The following is a 21,060-nucleotide window of genomic DNA, read 5'->3' on the forward strand; positions in this document are numbered from 1 at the left end:
CCCTTGCAGCCAGAGAAAAGGGCATGATCCAACGAGAGGCAAGAGTTCCGCCACGCCTTTTAGGCTTTTCGGGTGAGGCAGTTCTATTTTCGGGATGCGACCTTTCAGGGACCGTGTTATGCATATCAAGAGGACGGCTTTGACGGCATAGAAGAAGCCAGGGAACGACGCAGCCGACTTGTCACCCGTCTCCATCGGTCTACATATTGCAAGGATGCAGTATGTATGCTGCTAGCACAAAGTATTCGTTGGGGATCCAAAGCAAGGAGTGCATATAGCAAAGAAGACAAGAAAAAGGCCGTACAGTGCTCAGCTCTGCAGTATGCCACCTGCAGGAAGGATTTCCACTTGGTCAAGACAAGACATTATCTCGTAGTGGCGTCGATAGCTACTAGACTAGGCGGACCGCTGTAGCTGGCGCCATCCCGGTGGCCTCAGCGCCGCGACCCCTCACTCGCTCCCCGTTTCGCCCCGCCACCAGATGGCAGCTGGACTTGACCTCAACACTGGATTCTTGGAGACGCTCGCTTTTCTTCCTCTGCGAATGCTGTCGGCATCGCATCTACAGCGTCTGGGCTGTCTGTCTGCTTGTCTTTCCACCTCCCATCCATCATGAGCTCCTCTGGCCGGCAGCAGTGAAGATACCTACTGGGCATTCCCTCGGGCGATTACAGACCAGGCGTCTCCACGCTCGTGTGTTTGAACCCGCTGCTACGACCAGGCTATTTCTCGTGTGCCGCTCGTCTGCTGGCATCAGGACAGTTTAGATCGCATACATACGCCCCACAAAGTTAAATCTTTGCTTGCGACAGCAGCCAGGCGTATCGTCCGTCATAGCCGCTGCGTGCAGGCGCTGAGAGCTTCGCCAACCTCGACTGCAATCCGTCATTTCCCCTCCATTCTATAAGCTATTGCCTATCAAACACTCCATCGTATCAGCCCGTCTGTCGGCCTTGAGAGAGCGACAGGACACATCACTTCTTGTCAAATACACACAAAATCCTCGCCCTCACTTGTCTCACGCACCAACTTGCCTCTTCAGGACGACCCGAGGTGCCAAGCGCAGCCATGGAGGAAAACGGTGGTGGGCAGACCCCTGAAGACGCCTCCGTCGCTGACGAGCTTATTTCTCCAATTGGTGAGTCAGAACCAGCCAGAGCTGTTGGTCTCTTTTTCTCTCTGCTGTTCTTCCCGCTGCCCTGATGCCTGCACACGTGCTGCTTCCAGTGCCTGTCGTTGGCCCGGAGCTTTGCAGTCGTTTTTGGCAAGGCCTCTTCCTTGATGCGAACCCCTGTCGGCCTCTTTTTTCTTCTCGCGCTATTGTGTGACTTCGTCCATGGGCATCGCGATTGTCGTGGCCACACACTTCTATGCCACTCACTCCAGATGCCGTTGGTCAGTGCGGCCTGGGTGTTTGGCTCCGAACTGTGTGATTCCTTGTCATCCCCATTTCATCGTCTGTTGTCCCCCCACCGTCTCATCTCTCACTCACAACTCATGTATCCCGTCTCAACATTACTTTCTGCCTCTCATTTCTCGCTGCAGGTCAGCATGTATATGCCACTCTGATGATAGCATCGTCGGAAGCTGGTTACTTTGTGTATACTACCATTTAGCTTCTACTCCATTTGTTGAAACAGCATATTGGATGCTCTCTTGTATTTCCATACTTTTCATTAGCATTGCAGTCTTGCATTACGTGACGTTTTGATCACTGTTTGGCGTTCTTTATACGAAATATTTTTTCCATTGCGCACAGGTTGATGTCTGTTATCTGTACTAACTAGCTGCACAGGGTATACAAATTCATCAAAATGTGGCTACTGCGGCGTCACTGGACATAGTCAGTTCTCACCGGCCCTGAGTTTCTTTCTGGTGAACTCAATCATTTGTTTGCTCACAAAAGCTAACCCTGTTTGCTGTATGCAGGCTTTTCGTATTATGCCAATGCTGCCTCTCTTAGCCCAGAGTTGTATCTCACTCTACTCGATCGCTGCTGGAGACGATCAGGAAAACTATTGTACCGTCCAAACCAGCGCGTTTCATGCTGTCCTCATTACACCATTCGCTTAGACTCAGATCAGTTTCATCCAACAAGGGGTCAGCGCCAGACCATTAACCGTTTCAATAAACATGTACTGGGCGACCAATACATTAAGCAAGCTGCTCGTCTCCATCCAAGGTCGCGCGAAGAGACAAAGAAGCGTGACAATGAGTTTTTGCTCACAGAACGCATTCATGAGGCTGAGATTGGCCAAATCAAAACACCGCTTGAGCCAGCTCATAGGTGGACTGTAACGCTTGAAGAAGACACTTTTACCAAGGAAAAGTATGAAGTCTACGAAAATTACCAGCGAGTTGTCCACGGAGATGAGCCCTATGACAGGTCACACGAGTCTTTTCGACGATTCCTCTGCGGCTCTCCTCTGCAACGTCGGACCATGGTTGGACCTGATGGGCGAAAGCGCCGCTTGGGCTCCTACCATCAGTGCTACCGCCTAGACGGCGTTCTGGTCGCTATAGGAGTGCTTGACTTACTGCCACAGTGCGTCAGCTCTGTTTATTTTCTTTACCACGAAAGCATTCACAAGTTCGCCCCTGGCAAGCTGGGGGCTCTCTATGAAATCTCGCTCGCGATTGAAGACGGTTACCAGTGGTGGTACCCTGGATTTTACATCCACAGCTGCCCTAAGATGAGATACAAAATAGACTACGGTCCACAGTATATCCTTGACCCAGATACCCTGGAATGGCGATTTTTGGATAAGAGCATTTTGGATATTCTGGCTAGGGATACTTATACTAGCCTCTCGGCAGCCGACAATCCTAGAGGATCTGAGCTGCATTCTGCCGACACTATGAGCATAGATGCCTCTGCTGGAAAAGATCAGAAACCTGCATCTTCGGGCGAAAACTCGGAGAATTCCGATTCGGATGAAGACAGTGGCATGACCTATAAATCCCTCTTCCAATCTGGAATGCCAGGTATTCTTTCTGTCAAGGACATGGAAAAATACGATCTGGACCACATTGTTCTGAGGATTTTTCCTACAGGCCCCCTGTTTGAGACGTCAGACCTGGTCGGCTGGAGGCATAGTAAGCTGGCAGAGCCGTCAAACGTAAAGCATAGCATTGCGCAGTTGATTGCTGCCGTGGGGCCTGATCTGATGAATCGCATCTGTTTGGATCTGGTACGTCGTCGAACCTAATTTTTTTTTTTTTTTTTTTTTTTTGGAAGGAGATTGGTTATTTTACTATTTTATAAAGCGCTTCATACGCGTTTTTTTACATCTGGGTCGGTTATTGGTTACACTGCAAGGAGATGCATAGGATATTTAGGATAAGCGTGCTCTTGCAAATGAATAATGATTATTTCTTTTACTTATATATTATGGTGCTTACAACTTGTCTTTTAATCTCATAAGCTCTGTGAAATACTAGCAGTAGATCCAACATGGTCCTGCTCACGTAGACTTTACGAACTGCGTTCGGGTTACAGCCATCTAGATACACAGACACGCCAGACAATGGAGTTCACACACAGGTACGAGCTGTTATGGAATGAAACTGTCGAGAGCTTAACATGACCAGAATTGACCGAGAAACCCAAACTAGTAGTTGTCAAGTTCTTGTTTTACATCAAGCTACACTGCAGTCGAGCAGCCTCTCGTATCTGATGGACTTTTATGCATCCATTTTAATCTTCAAGAAACTGTACAGCCTGCTTTGCAAACTTTTCAGCATACTGGTAATGGGATGCATGGCCGCTGTTTGGGTAGACAAGTAGCGTAGCATTAGGCAGCTTCTGCTGAATGTTGAACGAGTTGACAGTCGGAATCATGAAATCGTCCTGAAAGGTTTCCTAATTAGTTCTTGTTGCGAGCTTATTATCGAGTAGATGCTTATTTGAGAAGCATGTTTACTCACAGAGCCATTGGCAATCAACACGGGAATATCAATCTGCTCCAGTCTGTCATACGAGCCCTCCTCACCGCGGCTTGTTTCCGGATTGAACCACTTCTCCAGGGCATCCGCCTGCGCTTTCAATCCCGCTCCTCCATCCTTGTACCCGAGAGAAAGCCACTCGCTGGGGACTTCTCCGCTCGTGGACTCGTTTCGCTCATGGATCCGGGCATACCATTCCTCGGCCGCCTTTTCACCCACGGCGTTGTGCGGGAAGAAGAGCATTCTCAGGGAAGACAGCTCAGCATCTGCGGCAGCGGCATAGGGGACGTAGTCGTTTGTAGTCTTCTCAACGCCAGGGCCGACACTTGCGCCGGTTCCAACGAGGATGAGTTTTCGGATCTTGAGCTTGTTGGGGTCGGCGTTGAGCGTCATCATCTCGGCCACGAAGCCTCCGAGGGAGAAGCCAAGGATGTCGACTTGCTTGACGTCGATGAGGGAGAGGAACTCGAGCATGTCGTCTGCCCATTCTCGGAAGTTGTTGGCGACGATGCCGGTGCTTTGGCCAACTCCGCAGTAGTCGACGAGGATGACTGGTCTGGATGCTGCAATGTTGTTTACGAGAAGAGGATCCCACTTGTCCATGGTGCCGCGGAAGTGGATGAGGAAGAGCAGTGGAACGCCGCTGGGGGCTCCGAATCGGCGGTAGGCTATTTTGCCATCGCGGTAGGGAACGTAGTTTGTTTTGGCAGTTTGATGAGTCGTCATTGTCAATGATATTTAAGTGTGTAGATTATAAAAGAAGGTTGATTAGAGATGCAAGATATGGTAGGAACTTGATGTTGTTTCTAGGGGAGAAGGTACTGCTTTTATAATTCTTGTAGCACACTTATAAACTGCTTGAAGCATTTACGGAAATGGATAAGAAATAACAGCGGAGCTCCGCTAGTAACTCTAAACCAAGGGTAGGTTATTTTGCTATTGCATTAGAGAATGCCCTGATTGAACAGTTAAGTCTGTCATTATTTTCAAATATGGAAGGTATATTTATATTCATCAAGGAAAGCTAGGGTGTTATGGGAAGTAGATGTGCGTCTAGGGAAAAGCCGTAGCTTCACAAATTCCTCTGTGGCCATGACATTGCCTGAAGAATATTGATTTATTCAGCACATCCTGAGAATACTTTCCAATTGTGAGTACCCCAGCGTTGGGCGATCTGCTGATTTCAAACCAAGATACATCAAAACAGGCTAAATGAATACGATAGGCGAGCCGTCTCAGAATGTCATAGCCTCGACTTATGAGTGCGGAGATATATATATATATAGTAACACTTTCGGTATTTCGAACGAATAGCAAAGCAACATATGTCCACCATTTCCCCCCCGAAATACCGCAATTACCGCAGCAACAGTAGATAGAAATCCTTTTACCGTTCAGTTTAGCAAGCTGCGAGGGTATTCCTGCTTTGTTGCATTACTCGTCAACACTAGCCCAAGTGGGACAATTTCGGAAGCATTGTAACGACTCAACCGACACACCCAGCTTTAATTTTCGCAAAGCTTCCGAGGGTGATTTTCGAAAAGCTTCCGGATGCTAACTTGACTAGCGGCTTTGAGTCCTAATATTGCCTGCGTGTATGGCGTTTTAAGTTGAGCTGGGGTTACAGTTCTGCACTGATACATCACTTCAAGGTAGTGAATCATTGGCAGTATTAAACGAGCTCGTAACGATTAAAGTACAACAAAATTCTGACTCAGCACTAAAATATGACTTCAAGAAATATAATGATTATGGGAATTTGTTTTAAGAGGAGCTGTTTTTGACTTGATAGATGGACCGGCAATGTCATTGCAGGAGTATCTCGTTTAACAAAAGGGCAGAGGCTGATTATTAATCTTTGTAAACTTTGAGTACCTATCATTACTCAAAATAGGCAATCTCGTAGGAACTTTGTGCTTCTCCAGCTATTACGCTAGATGAACAATTGCATTTCTATAATGGATTACTGATCTTGAATTGTACGCTGTGGGATTACTGATATTTCAGCTCTACACTGAGGGATTACTGATCTTGAACTAGTGGAATACGTTCGAGAGCAGGGCTGAAGTTGCGGCTCATGTAAAAGAAAAAGACAAAGGTATGTCATTGCATAAGCACAGCCATTATGGCTTTGTAATGTATGACGTCGGACTTCGCTTGCAGAGGTAGTATATACGCGTACAAACAGCGAAGATAACCTGGTATGCTGATATCATTGCGAAGAGTGCAGAAGAGCACAGTGTGACATAGGTAGAAGTAGAATCACATGTACATTTGACAGAGTGGTAGCTAGCTTCTGTTATATTATGTCAAAAGTGAATACGGGCTTTGCATTTTAACTTAGAGCTGTTTTCAAGTAAATAACCTCCAGCGCCCGTTGAATTGATTGCTTCTTCGCGGCTATCGATGGTCGAAATTCGCCGCTTAGAAACTTGGCTTATAATAGGTATATGTAGTACGCATGCAAACTGCGTAAACCAACAGTTGGTACCGTCTATAAGTGCGGGCGTCAGTTGGTCATGGCAATAGGTAATCAATTACGCAAACAATCATGTCAAATTTCACATACTGATATGACAGCATAAAGTTTCAAGGTTAAGATACATATGATCGAGACGACAAGTACAGCCAAGGCTGACTGTTTCGCAGACGGCCCCACCCCCGCATCATATCCTATCTTATCGCTCACCTAGGTGAGCTACCCGCTACAACTTTTTTTGTTCACGTCCAGAAACCACTTCCCCCAAGATCTCGATACCCAGCTCTGCGATTCCGCGCCACGGCCACAACAATCAACTTTCCACCGCACCTTCAATCTCAACATCCCCATGGAAGCGCGGTGAACAATGGCCAACCAGCAAACCCTCCTGTCCCCCGCCGAGCTCGCCTACCTCCACACCTCCCTCTCCCTCAGCCCGCCCATCCGCCCCGACGGCAGAACATCCAAGCAGTTCCGGCCGCTGACCGCCGAGACGGGCATCCTGCCCGGCACAAATGGCAGCGCGCGCGTCTGCCTGTCCGACGGCACAGAAGCCATCGTGGGCGTAAAGGCCGAAATCGAGAAGACGGTGGATCTGCTGGGCGGAGAGCATTACCAGGAGTACGTCAAGAGCGCGAGCGGCGCGGGAGGCGGCGATGCGGAGGAGGACAGGCGACAGGCAAGGGGCGAGTGGCTGGAGATGACGGTGGAGATTCCGGGACTGAGAGATGATGATGCCGGGACGGTGTTTTTGGCGGAGCTGCTGAGGGAGGCGCTTCTTGCGGATGGGGAGTTTGCGAAGAAGCTGTGGATCAATAGACGGTTTCACTGGAGGCTGTATCTTGATGTGAGTTTGCGAAGCCAAGAAGAAGCGCGTGTCTTGGAAAAAAGGGCCTTTACTAATATGCTCGCAGATCATTCTGATATCACCGCCGCTATCATACCCCCCTGCCCCTCCTCTCCCTCACAACACATCTCGCCCTCCTCTCAACAAGACTACCGCGCCTCAAGTCAGAAGGTGACGAAGACCCCATGTTTGACGACGACTGGGAAGCCTCGCCGTTCCTGTACCCCCGCCAAGGCGCAGCCGCGGGCTCAAGGCCGCCCATTACGCTGCTGGTCGTTGCAGTGGGAGACAGCATCTTGTTCGACCCGTCCAAAGAGGAGCTTGCCGTTGCGGATTCCGCACTGGCGGTGTCGTTGTGTGAGGTCCGGACGCAAAAGGCGGATGAGGGCATGGAGGTGGACTCTGGGCGCGAGCTGAGGCTGGTGTCCATGCGGACTGTCGATCCTCCGTCGAGGCTGACACCGCCCGGGGTGCCTAGTACGGGCAATTTGGCGGCCAGCGGGACGTTTGATCCGACGTCACAGAAGCAGCAGCAACAGCAAAAAATGGAAGAATACCCTCAGGAGGGAGTTTGGAAGGCACCGCTAGGCGGAACCAGGTTTGCCGTCCTAGATAGCATCATACAGGCAGTCTTGGAAAAGGGAGGCGTTGCAGACGAGGTTTTGGATGGTTTGGAAGGAGTAGACTTGTCATAGAAGGAATGTTTTACGGATCTTGCTTGGGTTGGGATATTTGTTCATATAATGGTACATCATATTGTGGTCTCACTATTTTGAGGTCTCACTGCTGTGAGAGAGAGAATACCTAATGCCTAATGTGATGGGGCACAAAAAAATCTTAAAAGTTACAATAGCAACGGGAAGGACAAGCACATATATCTGGCTTTCCTGCCCATTCAGTCAATGCACATAGAATGATCTTGATGGATGATCAATCAAAAAAAGCCCAGCCACTTCTTCTTCTGCTCCGCTGGGGCTTCAGTCTCGGGCTTTGGCGGCACTTCATGTCCCATGGCAGCAGCCTCGAGTTCCTCCGCAGACTTTTCCTCGTTCTTGCCGAAAACCACGGCCACAGGGTCCATGGGCTCGATGCCGTGCATCTTCATAAAGTACCTCCGCTTGGCAACGTCGTCGATGTGGCGGTTCCGGTGCTCGGCAGCCTTGCGAGCCTTGTCCTTTTCGTGCATGAGGATGACGTTCTTCCACTGGGAGAAGAAGTAGGTGGGCTGTTGCCACAGGTCTGAGATTGGGGGCACGAGATCCTTGAAGGGGGAGTTGTAGGCGTAGTTCATGAAGAAGGTGTACACGCCCATGGCCAGCAGCGCGCCCTACGCGGTCACGAAAATGTCAGTCAACGCACCCACCCGTGAGTGAAAGTTTTGCACAAGTCCCTACCATGGTGATGAACGTATGCAGCAGCCGGCTGTGCCAGAACCAGTGTGTCCACGATCCCTGGGGCGCCATCAGCCCGGGGTAGCTCTTCTTGTTTTGGGCAGCAACCTCGTCCTCGGTCAGCGGCGGGCCGTAGTGCTTCGGCATCGAGTTCCTCTTGAGCCGGGACCCATGCGAGGGCGGGTTGAACTTGGCCGGCTTCTCCAGCACGATGGGCTTGTCGGTCGACACGAAGCGGATGTGGACGTTCTGCGAGAGGGGGATCCTGATGCCTCGCCAGAGCGGCCCCTGCAGCGGCAGCAGGAAGCGCGGGATGACGGCCCTCGTCACCATTGCGGCGGATGCAGAAGAGGAAGATGTGCTGTAGTAAATATCTCGATCAAAAAAAATGGCTAAGAGAGGAAGAATAACAACAACAACAAAAACAGCCGCCAAAAAGCTTTGGCACTTTTTTTTTCTCGGGCAGCCTCTGCTATGAAGCTGGCTCTCTTCAAAGTTCCCACCAAAAAAAAATAGCGGGATGTCAGGCCAAAAAAATGGAGACCTTTGCGAACCCCACCCCAGAACTGGAAGAAAAAAAAGAAAGTCGAGGGCGGCAGAGCAGCCTGCTTCAGCCGACTTTTCTCCGGCCAGAAAACGCGGATGGAAGGAAAATCCGGTGGAGCCGGGAAGCCAGCGACAGAGAAGACCAGAACAACGGAAAAAAGAGAGAGTCCCCTAGTCAGGAGCTGTGGCGCCGCCCGAAATTCTCTCGCCCTGGTGGCCCGACTTTACCCGGGAACAATCGCCCGACGAGTGAGCCTGACTGTGTAATTGCTGGGGTCTGATTGGCCGGGCGCGCGCCACATCTGTGGCTGATCACCGCCGGTTTGCTGTGCAGCCGGGCATTGTGTCATAAACTTTTTTTTTCCTTGAAATTCTTGGCTCTCCTTCTTTTTTTCCTTCTCATACCTTCTCACTTTTCCCCTTTTCCTTCACCTTTCAAGAAAGTTTTGTTTCCAAAGTAGCCTTTCGGTTCTTCTTTGGATTTACCTCTGTTCATATTTATTTCCCTAACGACTCCTTTGTCTTTTCACATACCCATACTTCAAAATGGCTGGTGGTAAGTTGCCGCGCACCCTCAATCCGGTTTGCCGAGACCTGTCCGAAGAAGAAGGCGAGAAGCCATTGAGCCGGGCCACGATAGTCGACGACTGAGACGATTGGTGTTTTGGACTTTTTCGAAGCATGAGAACGCTCGGAAGACTTCTTTTTTTGTAAATCGAGGCTTCACATCGAGCAAAAACGCTGCTTGATGCAGTGCGTCATTTTCACTTGCCACCTGCGGATGGTGACGCCCGCCACTACGATGCTTCACTCAAGTCCAAATATGCCTCGTTCTTTGGCCGTCGACTCTGCGCCATATCGCTGAATGGAAACCGCTCTACTTCTTCGCTGTCTCACCGCCACCGAATCTCTTCACTACAGGAAAACACCCCGTACTAAATCGGCTCTCTCCAGGTGACGCTAAGAAGGGTGCCAACCTCTTCAAGACCCGTTGTGCTCAGTGCCACACCGTCGAGAAGGACGGCGGCCACAAGATCGGCCCCAACCTGCACGGCCTCTTTGGCCGCAAGTCTGGTACCACCGCCGGCTACAGCTTCACCGATGCCAACAAGAACAAGGGCGTTGTCTGGGACGACACCACCCTGTTCGAGTACATTGAGAACCCCAAGAAGTACATTCCCGGCACCAAGATGGCCTTTGGTGGCCTCAAGAAGGAGAAGGATCGCCATGACCTCAACGCGTAAGTTGCCATTGACGGTGTTTGAAGAAGAAGATGCAAACGCTAACAACTTGCGCAGCTACCTCAAGCAGGCTACCGCTTAAGCGATGAATGACCAACCAAAAACAGTATTGTAATGACAGAGATATCAATAGACGGGGTGCGGCGATTGTACTATAGACATATTAGAATAGTCAAAGCATCATCACTGTGCTTGTACCAATAATATCCAACTCCGCTTTTATAGGCGACCAGACACTTTGCGCCATCTTTTTCTCACGAGACGGTTTGAATTTTCGAGCAAATGTGCGAGTGGTGGGGTGTTTTGGGCAAACAAGTTTTTGATAGACAGGCCGCCCGGCGGCACTCGGCATTGGCGGGAATCCATCCTAGCGGTTTGCCGGTCGCATTGAGTTAAAAATCCCTGGGTTGTCATGCGGCCAAGGTGGTATTGCATTCGATCGAATGATGCACGCAGGAGAAAGGGCTGTATCCGTACTACTACCCCAAAAGGAAGACAAGACCAAATAGGAAGACAGGAAGACCAGATGCTGTACGCAGTACCCTCTACGCAAATCTGTACTGTGTCTATATGCGTGCGCTTGGTATTATCTACATGTTGTAAATCCAAAAAAAACTCCCTTTTTTCCCAGGCTGTCGACTTGGCAGCTTTACTTCTACTACTCCCCCTTTCCAAGTTTTCTATCCAGCTTCCTATACGAGTCCGGGTTCAGCACGCTGCACCGCGTATTCTCCAGCGCATACTCCCAGTCCTCTTCGTCAATCTCCCGCGCCGTCTTCTTGCCCAGCATGAATTTCCTCAGCGCACACTCCGCGGCCTTGATGTGCAGCCCGCCGAGATCTGCGCCGCTAAAGTCCTTACAACGCGGATCCAGGGCCACGGCGGCGAGCCTGGCCAGCTCGGCCTCGCTGGCGTTGGCGTGGGCCGTCTTGTAGATGGCGCGGAGGATGTCTGCGCGCTCTTCAGGGGTAGGGAGATCGACAAAGAGGCGGACGCTGAGGCGGCCCGGCCGGAGCATTGCGGCGTCGATCATGTCGGGCCTGTTTGTCGTGCCCATGACGTAGATTCCTGAGCGATCTTGGGCGCCGTCGAGCTCTGTGAGCAGAGCGTTGACGACGCGGACGCCAGCGTCGGTGGAGGCGTTGTCTCGACGGGGCACGAGGGAGTCGATTTCGTCAAAGAAGAGGATGCAGGGCGTTGAGGAGCGAGCCCGCTGGAAGAGCTCTCGCACGGCCCGCTCGGACTCGCCGACGTATTTGTTCAGCAGTTCGGGGCCGTTGATGAGGATGAAGGAGGCCTGTGCCTCGTTGGCGACGGCCTGCGCAACGAGTGTTTTACCACAGCCGGGGGGGCCCCAGAGGAGTGCGCCGGCAGGACGCCTGAGACCGAATTCCTGGTAGAGCTCTGGGTTCTTGATGGGACCAATGATGGACATGTGTAGCTGCTCGCGTACGTTTTCCAGGGCGCCGACCTGGTCCCAGGTGACGCTTGGAATCACGGTGAAGCCTTCTCTCCGGAGAGAAGGCGTGAAGCCCTTGATGGCAAGGCGGAAGTCGTCGAGCGTCAAAGGCTCTATAGGTAGTGTTGTAAATGCGGGCTGTCTCAGATCTAATGAGATGGTGTCTGACACATCCATGTCGTCTCTGCGGGGAGGTCGGGTAAGGAGCTCTAGCTGTCGCCCCTCTGGATCCTCCGCGTTGAAGATTCGCTCCTGAGCTGCCTGCTCCGCCAAGGTTGTGAGGATGACCATGTCTGCACCGACGAAGCCGTGTGTCATCTTTGCTACCTCTGCGAGATCCAGGCTACCAGATAGTTGTTTGTCTCGCGTTACCACTCTGAGAATGTCATGCCGAGCCTCCTGATCTGGCACTCTCATCTGGATTGATCTTTCGAATAAGCCGGCTTCAAGCGCAACGGGATCGACGTCGGTTAGCCTTGATGTTGTCGCCATAGCAAGAACATTGGCTTGTTCCTGTTGGACCCTCTGCATCTGTCGCGTGATTTGGTTGAGCACCTTTCTACCGTGCTCGTTGTGGTTGGTGCCTCCCGGCTTCGGAATATGCCAATCTAGATCCTCTATCAAGACGATGCTGGGCGCCAGGCCAATGGCTGTATCAAAGGCCTCGGCCAAGCTCTTCTCTACGCGCTCCGGATCTTCGAGACAGCCGTTTAATGTGATTATCGGCACATCGAGATTCGCCGCGACGGTACGGATAAGCGATCTTTTGCCTGTCCCTGGAGGTCCAAATAAGAGCATTCCAGGCACTCTTCTCCAGCCATTTCCTTCGTAGAGCTCTGGGCACTTGAGTAGGTATCTTGTTTGGCGAAGCAAATGGCGGTGAATTTCGCCAACACCTCCCAGCGGCAGCGGCTCTTCCAATTGCTCAACCTTGAAGCGGCTAGACTTGGGCGACTTCTTTTGTACCGTCTTCTCTTGTCTATCGGCTCTCGCTGTATCTTTGACTGCGTCGCCGTTGATTACTGCTTCGGTAGCAGTATCAACACCGCTCGTTGCGCCGTCCTTGTCTTCGCCGTCGATCTGGATCCGTCGCTTCTTGGTCGCAGGTTGTTCATTGGTGGCTTGGGGCGCAGACTCGACATGCCAGTGTTTTGTCAATTGGCGGTTCAGCAAAAATCGATCGTCGTCCACTTTCTTCGACTCCATTTCCTCAATGACTGCTTCTGAATCCTCCGAATCTTCCAGCTCCTCCTTACGGAATTGCAAAACTCGGTCTATCGAGTCTTCGAGCGGGCGTTTCTTCTGCCTGCTAAGGCTGGAGTTTGATTTCTTGATGGCATCGTACGCGGCGCTGACGGTCTTGAACGGCTTGCCGTCGTTGTTGTCTTCCATCTTCTTGATGATCTGATATACATCTCGGTCAAGGCCTTGGCGAAGGTTCAGCCGAGACTTGAAACTGGGTGCCATGTTGCCTGCCGGCGGCGTTGTCGCCTTTCTGATGATGAGGATGAATGTCGATCGACTGCTGGCGCAGAAAAATAAAAAATGCGCCGTCAATTCCGCACGTAAAAATGTAGAGATTTGACACTAAAGCTAACCGTATTTGGATACTGGCCAGCTCGTACTTCGATTCCAGCGCGATAACACCTGAATATATACATTCAGAACTAAAACTGGTGAAATAGAAGAGGCAGAATAGAAACAAGATAATCTAAAGTTGAAACGAGCAAAAACCGTTATTCCCATCACTAAAGAGTACTACATCGTTTATCTTTATGTCAACTCATCACGGCTTACTCAATTCGGATCAGAGCCTGTGCAACTATGTGCCTGTGTGAGATTCCCTATCATAATCCCTGTCTATCGATAAAGCTTTCGGCGCCACATGATACAGTGAGACAATGACGACAAGGACCCTCGTCATCCGCCGACTTCGTCCCTTGCTGCTTTTCTACTATTACTATTACTTCACTCCTCGTCTACGGACTCGCGGTCGATCAACAAAGAAACGCACGGCCGAGTTCGTAGCACAGAAGGCGCTTCACAATGGGCGGCAAACAGAGCAAGATTACCGAGCAGGACAAGTAAACGAAACCCTCCATCACGCGCCCGCCATTTGCCGACCTCGCACGCTAACTGAGAGAACCTCGCAGGGCGATTCTGGACATGAAGATCCAGCGCGACAGGCTACACCAGTACCAGCGCCGCATCACCGTCCTGACGAACAAGGAGACCGAAATCGCCAAGCAGCTGCTCGCAAAGGGCGACAAAAAGCGCGCGCTGCTTGCGCTGCGGCGGAAGAAGTACCAAGAGTCGCTGCTGTCCAAGACGGATGCGCAGCTGGAGCAGCTGGAGAAGCTCACGGCCAGCGTGGAGTTTGCGCAAATCCAAAAGGACGTCGTATTTGGCCTGCAGCAGGGAACAAAAGTGCTTTCGGAGATTCACGCGGAGATGGGGGGGCATTGAGCACGTGGAGAAGTTGATGGAGGAGAATGCGGAGGCGATTGCATATCAAAATGTATTTTTCCATTTCCGATTTTTGGGGGCCTCTTTATTTTCCATGCTAACTGTGTTTTCATAGGAAATTAGCGAAATGCTCGGCACTCGTATCACGGCGCAAGACGAAGAAGAGGTCGAAGACGAGCTCGCCGCGCTAGAAGCGGAGATGTCTGGCGTCAACCAGAAACTTCCTACAGTCCCGAATGCACAGCTTCCTGTTTCGGAGAGGCCGACTGAGCAAAAGCAGGCGCAGGAGAGCAAACCGGAGAGACAGGCGATGCTGGCGTCTTGATTTGATCTAGATGAGATGAGATTTTGCTATGTCTGGTATTGGAGCATGGTGATTATTTAGACAATTTGGGCGAGGTGGTTATGCTTGATGATAGATGGCAACAATGACACCATAGCGAGCACGGGGAAGGCGTTTTGATGTTTCTTTTCTTTCTTTCTTCTCATCTCTCTTTGTACACTGATACATATACTTGTTGCTTTACTTATTATTTTTCTCTGTTATATATGGATGGGTCTCTTTAACGGAGGATTTATACACTTTATACCTTTAGCCACCGTATTTGGATATGAGCTTCTTCATGATTGACATGGCCCCTCCACGGTACCCAGACCCAAAAATCGCATAGTGGTTTAAATGATGGTATCTACAAGACGTCTTTAGCATCCTTACCTGCCCATCTTTATGTCTGTTCTGGAGAGCTGCATCCGGAAACACTTACAGTTCATAGAGCGAGACCCGGTCATCCCATTCCTCTACAGGCTCTGCTTTTGGCACCAACTTCTCGTACTCTCTCCAAAAGGAACTGCCAAAGCCTCCAAACATGTTCATGATGCCGAGCTCGTACTCTGAGTGGCCATAGACACAAGAAGGATCAAAGACAACCTCTTCGCGACCGCCCTTTCCGGCAATCTGGCCTGCTGAATGGTTTCCACTCCAGAGATCACCGTGTATCACCACCGGCGTGATGCTCATCCACTCATCTCCAACGAGTTGCGGGACGACATTGCTAGCAACCTTTTCCACCATGTCGGCTGCTTCGCCATCCGGCCCATGGTTCTTTATAATCTTCTTCATGATGCAGCGCAGTCTGTTCTCGGCGTAAAAGTCTGCCCATGATGACTTCCAGGAGTTGTCCTGCTCCGTATCCCCGCAGCATGTCGGGACGGGGAAGCCAAACATGGGAGTGTCAAAGCCCTCTGGGATGGGCGCGGGTGTTGTATGGAGCTTGGCTAGCTTTGCCGCGAAGGAGATGCCGGAGCCTTTTGAGTCGGAGTAGCCTAGCTGAAGGAAATCCGTGGCGAGGAAATACTTGTTGGATTGCTGCATGGGGCCATGGCAGTATGACTGGGGGCAGAAATTGGGGACGGCGTTGTGGATGGCGTTGAGGGAGGCATGTTCGCCTGTAAGTGAGATGGCGAGTGTGAGCACTTGTTTGAGCTAGAAGCTTGAGGGAGATGAGAGTTGAAAGACTAATAAAAGTGATTATCAAGCAAAGCTGCGAAGCCCGTAGAGGGTAAAAATGTATTACACCTATGAAAAGGGGGGGAAAAGGTAAAGAAGAAAAGGAAAAGGAAGAAGAAGAAAGGAAAGGAAAAAGCCCGCTCTCTCTTCCGAGAAGCTTTGCTAGCCCCTATGGACGCTTCTAGCGGGCATCACACTTGTATTACCTTGAAACATTATTCTAGCTCCCTCGCCGGAACCTGTTTTGACAAAGTAATCAAAGGGCTGGCCATCTTTTGTGGTTGAGAGCTTAAAGGTGGATGAGAAGCCTGATCCGCCGGCAGAGGATATAGTGGTTTGATTCTCGTCCAAGTTCAGTGCAGTGAGGATGGCGCTGTCAATAGAGGGCGGCATAATAGCACAATGAGTAGAGAGTGTATAATCTGTAGATGCCAATAACAATGAAATGCTAGTTAATTAATGACTACATCTTTGTGAAATTTGAGTCGTCATTTTGGTGCAGATTGAAATGAGATGCATTTGCGCTATGCGTGACGTCAACGTGCCTCTGCATGACTTCAGTGTAAGTCACACCCCAGGCTTCTGCGCGATGCGGATACGCCGAAGACAGGCAAATGCGACACCACAAATGTATCACAAAACATGACAAAATAAGACGCAAATAAATATGAATGCTCAAAGAGTAATTGTATAAAAAAGTGTATCTATAGGAAATGCTATTAAATTCTCAAAAAGGGGGTATTCCTAAATTCCATCGCTAACCAAATCGCATCCAATAGGTATTATCCGTGTACTGCCCATTAATTACTGTTCCATCCAAATCTTGTCCCCTATTTTTCTTCCCTCCCATGTGTGGCGTGTGATTTTGCAGTTTTTGCCTGGGTCTGGAGCGCCCAAAAGTGGGGCCGGGCGCCGACCCCGATTGATCGGCGAGATGTGCCGGTTTTTTTTTTTTCATTATTTGTGTGTGTGTGTGTGTTGGTGTTTTGCATTCGGCTGGTTGAGTGATGGAAAACAAAACAAAACGCTTTTCAGATGTATCTTCCATGATCCATGTAGACGAAATCCAGATCTATCGGGCGTTCGAAAGAGAGTCTTGTGCGTGTGCGTGTGTTTTTACTGCTTGCCGTGGACAGACGAAGTCGAGCCCCGGGGGCTGACTGGTCGAGACGGGGCAGGCGTAGCGGCGGCAGAGCTGTCGGACGATTTGGGATAGTCGAGCTCTTCGGCGGGCTTGTTGTAGCAGTAGTGGCAGGTGCAGACGACGACGGGGTTGATGGGAGGGCGAGGAGTGCAGTGGCGAGCCCACCAGCTTTGACCTTGAGAAGGCATGGTGATTGTTGGTTGTGGTTGTGGTTGTGAGTTTGAGATGTCGAGTAGTTGAGTGAGAGTTTGTGAGGTTCGTCGAGTAAACCTCTTAGTTGTGTTTCTTGCTTCTTCGTTTGAAGTGTATAAGAATGAGAGTGTTTGATGCTTAAAGGGAAAGCTTGTTTGGTTGCCAGTGGGTTCCTGTCGATGAGTTCAAAAGTAAAAAACCCACAAGGGGGGGAGATGAACAAGTTATATATCCTGGACAACAAGAGTCATATGGCATAATTATAGATAAAACTATCAAAATTCTCTTTCGCTTCTTCTTACACGCTCACAATACCCGAGCTCTGCCGACAGGGCCAGCACGCACGCCTCGCGCACACCCCCCCTGCTGCAGCTCACTGACACGGCACGAGTGGCCACCCAGATCTGAGCCTCTCGGCGCTGCGTCGGTATTTCGCAATTGCGAGACCAGTAAATCTCGGGGTTAGCATGGCCTTAGCATCACGCCGTCGTCGCAAGAGGTACATTGCAAAAGGAACGGCAAAATTGCACCAAAATCAAGAAGAAAGAGGAAGAAACAGCCAGTACTGATAGTTAGAGCTGTACTTTCATTCACTTGAAGCCTTGCAAGGGCTCCGATTCTATTTTTTTCTTATCCGTGCTCGTCCGAATCCACTGCGGCAGCTAGGGCTGAAGACGGCCAATGCCAAAACGGGTCAATGCTGCCCAATCTGGCCTTGCTGTGGCGCTGCGTGACTAAGCGTTGGTGACTAAGACTACCGAGTTTTCCAACCGGCTATCCAAGTTGCTATGAAGTAATTGTGCAGTTGCCCGCATCCGAAGTTCCAGGATTCCATAATAGCCCCCTTTCGTCATTCCAAATCAACAGAAATGTTGATTAATTACTTAATTCGCAGCGTCACATGGAACAAGAAAGAAAAGAAGAAGCTGGCGGCTTCCCCGTTCTTCTTTTGATGCACGCAATAGGCAACTCTCTCTCCAAACTCGGCACTGGCCACACGCCCCCCCTGCACGCACTGCCATTCATCCGAACCAGCGCCAAAAGTAATAACCGAACGACTTCCGAACGCCGGGCTCAATGAAAATCGCGACCCACGCCGTGATAACTCCAAGACGGTGGCATTCTAGACTCCATCGTCCCAGATTGTTGGCCGCGCATCTTGAAAAACGCGCTCTCCTTTTGAGAGTCATTCCACAATCACCCGATTTTATGGTTATTCTTGGAGCCATCTGTGCTGTGCTCTCCGTTATTCCCCGTAGATATGGGCACATATAATCGACGGGTGCCTGCCAAATGATTCTGCGGTCCTTGCAAAGACCCAAATCTCAATCTCGTTATCGGCGTGAAACTCCACTGGTTGCTGACATGGCGTCTCACTTCTCCCTACAGGATAGCGAGTACCTGAACCAAGATACGAAAGCTCCGCTCTAATCAAATCAGATCATCCTCGTCTCATCGACTAGAACCTTACGGACCAACTCCCCAACAGACTCGATCGATGCCCGGATTCTCAGCTCAACACGCCCTTGGCTCCAGCTTGGCAGAATTAAAAAGGGTTTCTTTTTTCGTTTCTTTTACTTCATCTACAACGTACAATACGTCGACATATGCTATTGAAAAAGCAACAAAATGCCTTGACCGCCGCACCATTTCCGGGTCCCCCCCCCTTGCCTATTGGCTGATTTGCTTCCATCGGCCCCTCCTTCAAAAACAGACATTACAAGGAATCCATGCCTCCAGTCTTACGACTCTGTTACCGTCTAGATACCCAGGGTGAACTCAACACCAACATCAATATCGCGAGCTAAAATCCAAATACTTCCGTCAGCAGGTGATTCTCTTTCTTTGAAGCTAATATTTTCTTTCTTTTTTTCTTCTTCTTCGTTTCAAGCTTCGTCATAGTATTGGGCCGTAAACTTACCCAACTTGACAACCTTGGACAGCTGCACAGCCTTCTCGGCGGCGCTCTGCAGGTCATCAATAGAGAAAATCTTCAGACCAGACTCGTTGATGATCTGATGGGCAAGCTCGACGTTGGTGCCCTGAAGACGGGCAATGATGGGAATCTTCAGGTTGAGGGTCTCGACAGTCTTGATGAGACCGTTGGCGATGGCGTCGCAGCGGACAATACCGCCAAAGATGTTGACGAAGACGGCGGTGACCTTGGAGTCGCTGGTGATGAGCTCAAAGGCCTCCTTGATGGCGGCGGGAGTGGCACCACCACCGACGTCGAGGAAGTTGGCGGGCTGGCCGCCGTTCAGCTTGATAATGTCCATGGTGGCCATGGCCAGACCGGCACCGTTGACGAGGCAGCCAATGTCACCATCCAGCTTGATGAAGTTGAGGTTAGACTGAGCGGCACGGACCTCATCAGGGTCCTCCTGGGTGGTGTCGCGCCACTCGAAAATCTCCTTCTGGCGGTAGTCGGCGTTGTCATCGAAGCCAAACTTGGCATCCATGCAGAGGACCTGGTGGTCTGAGGTCTCGGACAGGGGGTTGATCTCGATCTGGGTAGCGTCCCGCTCGAGGAAGATCTTGTAGAGCTTCTGGATGGTGTCCTTGGCATCCTCGATGCACTGCTCGCTGAAGCCCAGGCCGGTGGCGATGCCGCGGGCAATCTCGTCGGTAACGCCCGTCTTGATGTCGATGTAGGTCGTAGTGATGGCATCGGGCTGCTCCTTGGCAACAGTCTCGATATCGACACCTCCCTGAGAGGAGGAGACGATGACGGGGGTCTGGGAGGCTCGGTCCATCAGGATAGCCAGATAGAACTCGCGACGAGCAAACTTGCGCTCGCAAATGTAGACAGCATTGCACAGACGGCCGTCGGCGCCGGTCTGCTTGGTGATGAGCTTGTGGCCAATCATCTGCTGGGCAAACATCTCGGCCTCGTGAGGAGAGTAGATGACGCGGACACCGCCCTTGAGGCCGTTGTCAAAGGTTCCCTTGCCTCGTCCACCAGCAAGGACCTGGGCCTTGATGACGAGATCGCCAGTGCCAATGTCCTTGGCCACAGCCTTGGCTTCTGCGGCGGTCTTGGCAACGGCGCCCTGGGGAACACCAACGCCATACTGTAGTCGTGGGAATCGGAATGCCGTGTCAGCCGGATGCTGCGCGGGAAAGATGCCATCAAGCATGTGAACAGGGTGAGGTGATTACCTTTCTCAGCAGGTCGGCGGACAGGTACTCGTGGATGCTGAGAGCTCTTCGCTGCTGGGCGACGCCAGGCAGTCGAACGGAGGGGGTGACGTGCAGCTGCAGAAAGGACCGTGAGCTCGGGTTAGATTCGTCTGACGTTGTATTGTATTTTTCGCATCTAATCGAGGGGTTGAAAAAATGGGGAGCAGCTTTTGCGCCGTTTGCGTACCTTTGCGGCGCTGAGGGCCGACGCCGCCGCGCGGCTGCGGCCAATGTTGAACATTGTGATGGGAAAGGGGGATTGAGTGGAGAGAGATGCGAGGGGAGGAAAGAAGGGCGAGGCTCGTCGGGATCGACTCGACGAGACGGTTTTTGGAGGTTTTTTTTCGGGCGGTTTGATGCTCAAGACGCACAGCTCTCAATGCGGAAACCGACTGCTGGCTGGCTCGGCCTAGGCTGGCAGGCGACGGGGGTACCCGAGTTTCGCCGACTGGTGGAGCGGAACATTGTTGGCCCGGCGCGGCGGCGTGCCGAAGAGCCCTGTCAAGCTGCCAACTGCCGGGTTCCTGGATAGCTGTCCGCTGCTAACCTGGACAATGTTGCATTGGAGGATGCTTTGCATGCGAGTTGAGTACAAGTCGGACAAGCCAGCTGATGGACATGGCTATATTCATCAGTTCCAAAATCAGCTCTGAAATCAGCTCA

At 51.0% G+C, this 21,060-nt stretch overlaps 12 protein-coding genes across 12 annotated transcripts; 6 read left to right on the forward strand and 6 right to left on the reverse strand.

Moving 5' to 3' along the window:
- Positions 1-513: 513 nt before the first annotated feature.
- Positions 514-3,385, forward strand: TrAtP1_003756 (uncharacterized protein). The gene is made up of 3 exons (XM_066112020.1): positions 514-1,138; positions 1,796-1,843; positions 1,930-3,385. The coding sequence occupies exons 1-3, from the start codon at positions 1,069-1,071 to the stop codon at positions 3,207-3,209; spliced, it is 1,398 nt and encodes a 465-aa protein (XP_065968102.1). The 5' UTR covers positions 514-1,068; the 3' UTR covers positions 3,210-3,385.
- A 265-nt stretch (positions 3,386-3,650) lies between these two features.
- On the reverse strand, positions 3,651-4,671 carry TrAtP1_003757 (uncharacterized protein; the record flags this gene model as incomplete). The annotated part of the gene is made up of 2 exons (XM_066112021.1): positions 3,651-3,850; positions 3,928-4,671. The coding sequence occupies 2 exons, from the start codon at positions 4,669-4,671 to the stop codon at positions 3,698-3,700; spliced, it is 897 nt and encodes a 298-aa protein (XP_065968103.1). The 3' UTR covers positions 3,651-3,697.
- Positions 4,672-6,791: 2,120 nt separating this feature from the next.
- TrAtP1_003758 (uncharacterized protein) lies at positions 6,792-7,446 on the forward strand (the record flags this gene model as incomplete). Its single annotated transcript, XM_014088146.2, has 2 exons — positions 6,792-7,271; positions 7,339-7,446. 2 exons carry the CDS (start codon positions 6,792-6,794, stop codon positions 7,444-7,446), a joined length of 588 nt encoding a protein of 195 aa, XP_013943621.2.
- Positions 7,447-7,456: 10 nt separating this feature from the next.
- Positions 7,457-7,966, forward strand: TrAtP1_003759 (uncharacterized protein; the record flags this gene model as incomplete). The annotated part of the gene is made up of 1 exon (XM_066112022.1): positions 7,457-7,966. The coding sequence occupies one exon, from the start codon at positions 7,457-7,459 to the stop codon at positions 7,964-7,966; it is 510 nt and encodes a 169-aa protein (XP_065968104.1).
- A 49-nt stretch (positions 7,967-8,015) lies between these two features.
- Positions 8,016-9,592, reverse strand: TrAtP1_003760 (uncharacterized protein). Its single transcript, XM_014088147.2, has 2 exons — positions 8,666-9,592; positions 8,016-8,598 (listed from the first exon to the last, which is right to left on the reverse strand). The coding sequence occupies exons 1-2, from the start codon at positions 8,993-8,995 to the stop codon at positions 8,206-8,208; spliced, it is 723 nt and encodes a 240-aa protein (XP_013943622.2). The 5' UTR covers positions 8,996-9,592; the 3' UTR covers positions 8,016-8,205.
- Positions 9,593-9,754: 162 nt separating this feature from the next.
- On the forward strand, positions 9,755-10,531 carry TrAtP1_003761 (uncharacterized protein; the record flags this gene model as incomplete). Its single annotated transcript, XM_014088148.2, has 3 exons — positions 9,755-9,764; positions 10,163-10,448; positions 10,507-10,531. The coding sequence occupies 3 exons, from the start codon at positions 9,755-9,757 to the stop codon at positions 10,529-10,531; spliced, it is 321 nt and encodes a 106-aa protein (XP_013943623.1).
- A 576-nt stretch (positions 10,532-11,107) lies between these two features.
- TrAtP1_003762 (uncharacterized protein) lies at positions 11,108-13,375 on the reverse strand (the record flags this gene model as incomplete). Its single annotated transcript, XM_014088149.2, has 1 exon — positions 11,108-13,375. The coding sequence occupies one exon, from the start codon at positions 13,373-13,375 to the stop codon at positions 11,108-11,110; it is 2,268 nt and encodes a 755-aa protein (XP_013943624.2).
- Positions 13,376-13,954: 579 nt separating this feature from the next.
- Positions 13,955-14,374, forward strand: TrAtP1_003763 (uncharacterized protein; the record flags this gene model as incomplete). The annotated part of the gene is made up of 2 exons (XM_014088150.2): positions 13,955-13,992; positions 14,062-14,374. The coding sequence occupies 2 exons, from the start codon at positions 13,955-13,957 to the stop codon at positions 14,372-14,374; spliced, it is 351 nt and encodes a 116-aa protein (XP_013943625.2).
- Positions 14,375-14,390: 16 nt separating this feature from the next.
- Positions 14,391-14,699, forward strand: TrAtP1_003764 (uncharacterized protein; the record flags this gene model as incomplete). The annotated part of the gene is made up of 2 exons (XM_066112023.1): positions 14,391-14,426; positions 14,490-14,699. The coding sequence occupies 2 exons, from the start codon at positions 14,391-14,393 to the stop codon at positions 14,697-14,699; spliced, it is 246 nt and encodes an 81-aa protein (XP_065968105.1).
- Positions 14,700-14,966: 267 nt separating this feature from the next.
- Positions 14,967-16,274, reverse strand: TrAtP1_003765 (uncharacterized protein; the record flags this gene model as incomplete). Its single annotated transcript, XM_014087423.2, has 3 exons — positions 14,967-15,063; positions 15,139-15,820; positions 16,088-16,274. 3 exons carry the CDS (start codon positions 16,272-16,274, stop codon positions 14,967-14,969), a joined length of 966 nt encoding a protein of 321 aa, XP_013942898.2.
- A 723-nt stretch (positions 16,275-16,997) lies between these two features.
- Positions 16,998-17,213, reverse strand: TrAtP1_003766 (uncharacterized protein; the record flags this gene model as incomplete). Its single annotated transcript, XM_066112024.1, has 1 exon — positions 16,998-17,213. One exon carries the CDS (start codon positions 17,211-17,213, stop codon positions 16,998-17,000), a length of 216 nt encoding a protein of 71 aa, XP_065968106.1.
- Positions 17,214-18,977: 1,764 nt separating this feature from the next.
- TrAtP1_003767 (uncharacterized protein) lies at positions 18,978-20,638 on the reverse strand (the record flags this gene model as incomplete). Its single annotated transcript, XM_014088152.2, has 4 exons — positions 18,978-19,021; positions 19,139-20,288; positions 20,377-20,472; positions 20,585-20,638. The coding sequence occupies 4 exons, from the start codon at positions 20,636-20,638 to the stop codon at positions 18,978-18,980; spliced, it is 1,344 nt and encodes a 447-aa protein (XP_013943627.2).
- Between the last annotated feature and the right edge of the window lie 422 nt (positions 20,639-21,060).

The sequence above is a fragment of the Trichoderma atroviride genome, chromosome 2 (assembly GCF_020647795.1).
Source record: "Trichoderma atroviride chromosome 2, complete sequence".
Taxonomy (NCBI): Eukaryota; Fungi; Ascomycota; class Sordariomycetes; order Hypocreales; family Hypocreaceae; genus Trichoderma; species Trichoderma atroviride.

Excerpts from the sequence above, each read along its gene's own strand:
- TrAtP1_003756 (XM_066112020.1), top strand. The coding sequence starts at position 1,069 with ATGGAGGAAAACGGTGGTGGGCAGACCCCTGAAGACGCCTCCGTCGCT. Across the intron at positions 1,139-1,795 it reads CGAGCTTATTTCTCCAATTG|GGTATACAAATTCATCAAAA; the intron begins GTGAGTCAGAAC and ends CTAGCTGCACAG. Across the intron at positions 1,844-1,929 it reads CTGCGGCGTCACTGGACATA|GCTTTTCGTATTATGCCAAT; the intron begins GTCAGTTCTCAC and ends TGCTGTATGCAG.
- TrAtP1_003760 (XM_014088147.2), bottom strand. The coding sequence starts at position 8,995 with ATGGTGACGAGGGCCGTCATCCCGCGCTTCCTGCTGCCGCTGCAGGGG. Across the intron at positions 8,599-8,665 it reads TGCATACGTTCATCACCATG|GGCGCGCTGCTGGCCATGGG; the intron begins GTAGGGACTTGT and ends GTGACCGCGTAG.